The sequence below is a fragment of the Buceros rhinoceros genome, unplaced genomic scaffold (genome assembly GCF_000710305.1).
Source record: "Buceros rhinoceros silvestris isolate BGI_N320 unplaced genomic scaffold, ASM71030v1 scaffold16066, whole genome shotgun sequence".
In the NCBI taxonomy this organism is placed as follows: Eukaryota; Metazoa; Chordata; class Aves; order Bucerotiformes; family Bucerotidae; genus Buceros; species Buceros rhinoceros.
The window spans coordinates 13,951-20,340 of NW_010415980.1; the positions used below are offsets into that span (position 1 = coordinate 13,951).

Consider the following 6,390-nt stretch of genomic DNA (forward strand, 5'->3'; position numbering starts at 1 on the left):
CCTTACAGCCGAGCAGAGCCAGGGCAGAGTCATCTGGTCCACTTCCAGGTGGTTACAGCATCACCACCTCATCCACATTTATTTTTCCAAGCTCCCTGCGGTCAGCAGAGACAGACCGACACTGCCAGAGGCCGCTTAGCTCTGCTGACATCAGCATCCGGGCTGGACATCCAGTTCGCAGCAGCTAAAGAGTTGAGGTGAACACATCCAGAGGAGCCAGCACACTGCTGCGGGACTGGCCTTGCACCGCTCCACTCCCTGGCCCTCTCTACCCTAAGGCCAGGTGGACTCAGGGAGCGTTTAGAGGGCACACTGTCTTCCCGAGATGGGCCCAGGAGTACTGAGCTTGGCCAAGGTTACCGCCGTTCAGAGGTACCAACTGACAGTCCCCACAGGCCATGTACCTTCTCACAATCCTTCAGGTTCAACTGTTTTCTTCTTCTAAAAAGAAAAAGGGTGAAAATTCAATCAGTATCATCATCTGCACCACAGACATGAAGGACCCAGCAAAGCCACAAAGGCTTCTTGGCTGCTATCTCTACAGGGCCATACCCATCGCAAGGAACTTCCTATGGTCTCTCTCCGCCACCCTTCCTAGCCCTTGGGATGGGATGCAGCAGCCTGCCCAGCCCCCAGGAGCTCGTTTCTGCTGAAAACTAGATGAACAGACAGCTGAAGAAGAGCATTTACTACTTGGGCAGGTTCTCTGCCACCAAAAGGGCCCCTGTGTTTGATCCTTCCAGGGAAAAGGATCTCTCCTGGGGGAGCGACACAGGAACAAGCCCCTCTTCGAGCCACCCCAACTCCAACCAAAGGTCAGGGAGTCTCAAAACCAGCCACAATTAGCTGCAGCCTCCCCTGCTCTGCTGGCAAGGCTGGGACACAGCTCTCTCCCTCTCCAGCCTGGCGTGCTGCAGAGATGAACATCACAACCGCAATTCAAAACAGCTCTCCCCATGGTAGCTCAGCCCAGGGTCTTGCACATACCTTCTTTTTCTTCTTGTGAACCTCAGCAGAGCCATCTGCTACAGGTTCCCCTTCTGAAGACACCTTTTTCCTCCTCTTCTTTTCTTTTCCAGTCCTTTTTTCTGGGAGAGGGAAAGAAAAGTCAACCAAGAGAGGGACTGTGTGGCCTCTGAGATGGAGCACAGAGTGGCAGGAGCACCTGCATGAAGTTTTTGATCACATCTGAACCTGAGCAAGTTTTCCAGAACAGCAGAGCCCTGCTACAAGGCCACTGCTCCAAGAGGCTCCAGCTCACCTACACAAGGGCTGACAGACAAGCCAGTCTCCTCCAAACTGAAAGGCTGCTTCTCTGAGGAACAGAAACCCCAGCAGATCTGGCCCATCCATTCCACCTCCCTTGCCCACAAGATCCAGCACAGAACCAGCTCCAATTTGTAAATGCAAGGGAAAGAAACCACTGCCTTTGTGTTAGGAATGCCAACAGCGTTAGAAAGGCGAGCAGACAAGAGAGGCAGGAAAGACTCGTAATCAGGAGCAAGGAGCAGGGGGCAGGTACCATCCTCCTCCTTCTCCAGGGGTCTGAAAGCAGTAACAGTCCTGAATCCAATCTCTGAATGAGCTGCTTGCCATGTTGCAGCACAGACAGGGTCAGGAAGGGGCACTGCCACGCCACGGGGAAGGTGACACGGCAGGTGACGATGCAGATATCGAGTTTGACCTCAGAGAGGCTGGCAGCAAGGGGCCATGGTCAGGAAGCTCTAACACAAAGCCCTTCATGTGTGAACTCTGGGCTTCCTCTGCCAAGCCCACAGCGTGTCAGGGACCTTCTGCCTGCCATCCCCAGCCGTGCCTCACCTCAGCTCTGCTCTGGCTGCGTTTGCCACAGAAGAGCCGGGGCAGCTTGCTGGGTGAGCGGAGAACTCACGAGAACTCCCCCAAGCCCAGCACAGGCTGCAGACCCTGTCGGGGGAGCAAAGAGGCCTCAGGGGTTCAGTGCAGACTCACCTCAACCCTTTGCCAGCCCGTAGCTAGACAGCTGCTGCCAGCCAGGAAAAAGTTCAGGAAAGAGCCCTGGAGGGACAAGTCAGGCCACAGAAGATGCCTGGGGACACCAGCTTGCTCTGCAAGCAGCAAGGATCAGCGTGAGTATTAACGCAGTTCCTGCTGGATGCAGGACAGAGGGGCAGGAGAGCCCAGGACCTGGTGCTGTCTCAGCAGAAAAACCTGAAGCGGGTGTTAAAAACCGGGCACTGGCTTTGGGTGGGCCAAGAGGGAAGGAGCCAAGCAGGAAGCGAATAGGGAACGCGGGTGCTACCTACAAGGCCATGCACCACCCATCGCAGATGCAGCCCCGAGTGAGGGATACGTACTTTTAGCAGATTTTTTCTTTTCCTTGCCACCTGGCAGCTTCTCCAGGTCACCCGCTGCTTTCTTCCTTTTCTTTTTGGGTACTTCTTCGTTAACTTGTCCTTTCTGCTTCTTCTCCTTGGGCTGCCCAACAGCCCCATCCTCTGCTGGTAGTTTCCGCTTCTGAGATGTTTTCTGCTTCTTGTTCTCTTTGTCTTTGCTCTTAGGTGTTTTCACAGCCTTGTCGGCCGCGGAGGAAGGTTTCTTCTTTTCCTTCTTTTCTTTTTTCTCCTTTTTTTTCTTTTTCTTCCCTTCCAACCCTTCCACTGTTTGCACTGCGGGAACTTTGGCAGCAGTGGTGACCTCAGTTTCGCTCCCCGAGCTTGACTCCTCTGATGCCGGGATGGAGAATAGCGCGTGTGACGCCGGGGTCGCTTGCGGCCCTTTTCCCCCAACATCGTTCTCCTTCACAGCCAGGGCTTTCTTGAGTGGGGACGGTTTGAGGCTGGCATGATCTGGCTCTGTTTTTCCTGCCACTTTCTCTTTGTTGGGGGCTCCTGTGGCTTCCTGCCCTGGAGGGGGGTTGTTTTCTGCAGAAACAGAGACAAGAGAGATGACTCAGGGAGAGTTCACTACATAGACCACAGAGTTACTAGAGGATGGAAATAAGCATTTGAAAAGGAGCATCGAGTTCTCCTCCCAAAATCAAAACCACAGCAGACAAAGATGCCCCAGCCCAGGATCAAGTATGAGCTGAGGGAAGCGGGTCACAACAGCCATGTCTTTGGCGATTTGACTAGGGGACACTGTAGCAAAAGACAGATAAGTGCAGATAGAGCAGGACACCACCCCTAGCAGGTAGGGGCTGCCCAAGATGGAGGGGGTACCACACCACCATGTTTAACCACCTCCAGAGGCCTATTCCTCAGCACCCAGGGCTTCTTGAAGGCCTGTATGTAGTTCTGACCTCCTCAACAGCCTTTTGCACAACCTCACAATGGGCCCAAGAGGCCAACGATCCATTTGAGCCTCCAGAGCTCATCTGAAGGCACCAGGGTCACACCAGAGCAGAAGCAGATTTCAGCTCCAAGTTTTAATCTGCCAGCAAAGCAGGGAAATGGCAGGACATTTCATTTCTCCATCGGTCTCCCACTTGCTTCCCCTCCTCTGCCCTCCAGTCGTGCTACAGAGCCCAGAAAGACCAAGGTAAGGCCTGACTACCAGCACTGCAGAGTAGATGTTCCCCAGCCAGTGCTGAAACCTCCTGTAGAAGCCATCACTACCATAGCACACCACTGCAGTGTGCACCAGCTTCAGGGAGAGCCCTTCCCGCTCCCATTAATTGCATTAATTATTGCAGTTAGAGCAGAACCTGCAAGAGGGGAAGGCCCACAGCTGTGTCGTGGCCGGGGGAAGCCAGCAGACGGCAGCAGCGCTCCACAGTCCTGGGCTCTGTGGTGAGACACGCAGGGGACAGGGTCCCTCCCGCCCGCACAGCTTTGCTCCCTGGCCAAGCAGATTCCCGAGACCCACCTGCTGTGGGGTTTGCAGCCACCTGGTCTACGTCCGTGTCGGAGTTGCTGCTGTCGCTGTCGGCTGGGGCTGCATTCACGGATGGTTTGGGGAAGGAGTTCGCAGCAGCCATGGCTGCTTTCCCCGGCCCTGCTTTGCCTGCAGGCTGGGGGGGAACCGTCTTTGGTGCCTGAGGTGCTGCTGGAGGCCTGGAGGGGCCCTGATAGCCTGTGAGGAGGGACTGAAACAGCACAGACACTCTGAGGGGTCACAGCAGACGCACACATCTGCCTCTGCTGCTGTTGCCCCCACACCCCGAGTGCAGGGCCCACCTTTGGCATCACTTGGCCAGCCCTGCTGGCTGCCGGGCCAGGGGCCGGCGCTGACAGACACCACCTGAGCCAAGAGCAACCAGAGCCGATGGTGAGAGGTTCTGCTCTTTGTTCTCGCCCAGTACAGCAGGCTGGGGGGAGGCCCCTGGCCGTGAGCATGCACCCACGCACGGCTAATGCGCTGCAGATGTGCCGCACGCCCTGCACGTTACAGCGGGAATTTAATGTCTTGGACATGAGTTAAATTACAAATAAAAGTGGTGAAAAAGAAAAATCCTGCTATTGGCATTGTGCACCAGGTCTCCTGGTTTAACCCTTGCAAGGCACTGCTACTTCAATCTTGTGCCCTGGGGAAGGCACCATAAGCCCTGGACCCAAGGCCTGGCCACCTGGGCAAGGATTCCAGGTTCAAAAGCTTCTCTCTGTCCCCACCAAAAGGTCCTGCTCACAGCACGGCACCACCAGGGAGCGTCTCCTTTTGTGCTGGCAAACCCACCCAGCACCCTGTTTGTTATGGCTGAGAATTCAGTCCTCTCTCTGTCCTACTTAGGAGCCAGCTACAAGACCTGAAGGGATCCCAACCTGCTCAGACACCATACCTGCGATGTTGCCTCCTCCTCCTCACTGGAGTCCGAGGAGGAGCTGTGGGCTGGCTGGGTCCCTCCTGGTTTCTGCAGCGAGCCTGCTGGAGGAGCAGAGTTCATCCCATTAAACCCACCACCGCTGCCTGGGGCTGAGCTCACCTATTCAGCAGTTTCTGCCACCAAAAGGCCTTCTGCCTCCAAAGAAAAGGGAGTGCTCTGCCAAGCTGAGGAGGAGGAACCGCCTCTCCAACCAGTATGGAAGGTGAAACACATCCCATGGGGTAACAAAATGCTGTCCCAACCCTGGCCCAGCCACCAGCACTCAGAGCATCATCTTAGGAGAACTGACCAGCTTTGGGGGGCTGCTTGGGGGTCTCCTCCTCATCGCTGTCTGAGGAACTGCTGCTGTCCGAGCTCTCCTCTGCCTGGGTGGGCAGCACAGCCTGGCTCAGCCGGGTGTCCTGTGCCGGCTGCAGCCCTGGCTTCCTCGACTTGGCAGGGGAATTTCCTGGGAGCGAAGGGGCCTGCGGTGCGGCAGTGCTGGCTGGAGGAACTTTTCCCACGGGAACCGTTGGCTTTAGGCAAGGAGGAGCGGGGGCCTGAGGAGAGGAAAATGAAATGCATCTGGAAGGAGGAATAACTGCTCGTGCCCATAAGGAGTAGTCCAGAGCAGACGGGCTTGGACCACCTTGATCCTTCCTCAGCTGTAGTGGTCCAGTTTGTGTCAAGGTTAGCCCAAGAATCTCTCGTGCAGGGCACATCTCCCCTGGCCCACAGAGGAAGCAGGCAGCTGTGGCCACAGACAACCCCTGACCGCACAAGGCACTGCTTGAGGAAGAAACCAGGCAGCCAGCTGGGAGGCAGGAACAGCAAAGGTACCAGGGCTACCCTCTGCTCATCTGCCTCATCTTAAGGTGCAGTAACAATGGTTAAAATAGAGCAGCCCCCTCTCACCCCTTCCACAAAGACCCTCCCTCAGCTGAAGACACAGCACCAGCCTCAAACTCCAGCAGACCCATCTGCCCCCTCTCCCCAGGAAAGCTCCTCTGTCATTACCTCTCCTGCCAGCACATCCTGCTCCGAGGAATTGCTGCTCAAGCTCTTGGACACTCTGCTCACTGGAGGGACAGTGGGTGCTTTTACCCCCTTCCCTGGAGACAGTGTGGCATTAGCCTTGGCCACCACTGTACTCGAAGCCTTGGTTGCTTTGACGTTCTGCTGGGACACACTCTAAAATAGATGAGAAAGAAAATCAGGACAGAGCAAAACTTGGAGGGAAGAGAGACAGGGGCATACAACAATGCACCACTGACTCCTGAACCCTTCCATCACTTTTAGCACAGCACCAAGATTCTTTTTTTTTCCCCTTTACAGGCCAGCTCTGCCCCCTACGAGCCTCTGAGCAGTGCCTCTGGCACAGCCAGGAGGGGAGCAGTAAGAACCAGCACACCAGGAGTGCCTAAAGCATTAGCTCAGCGCCCCAAAGGCACCATCCTGCAGGCAGGCAGGATGTGCTGTTCCTGCAGGCTGCGAGATCCCTACGCACTGCAGCATCAGCAAGACTGCAGCTGATCACCCTGCTTTTCAAAGTGGGCACTTGGACTCCAGCACATCGCCTACACACACACACAAAAAAAAAAAAAAAAAAA

The 6,390-nt window shown here is 55.6% G+C and overlaps 1 protein-coding gene across 1 annotated transcript in view; it reads right to left on the bottom strand.

The window, feature by feature from the left end:
* Positions 1-408: 408 nt before the first annotated feature.
* TCOF1 (Treacher Collins-Franceschetti syndrome 1) overlaps positions 409-6,390 on the bottom strand; it is a gene marked incomplete at its 5' end in the record, with an annotated part of 18,335 nt that continues 12,353 nt past the window's right edge. Inside the window, 6 exons of the mRNA XM_010137632.1 lie at positions 409-441; positions 988-1,088; positions 2,337-2,903; positions 3,847-4,066; positions 4,757-4,839; positions 5,091-5,340. Of these exons, the coding sequence (XP_010135934.1) occupies positions 409-441; positions 988-1,088; positions 2,337-2,903; positions 3,847-4,066; positions 4,757-4,839; positions 5,091-5,340 (1,254 nt within the window). The remainder of the gene's footprint in view (positions 442-987; positions 1,089-2,336; positions 2,904-3,846; positions 4,067-4,756; positions 4,840-5,090; positions 5,341-6,390) is intronic.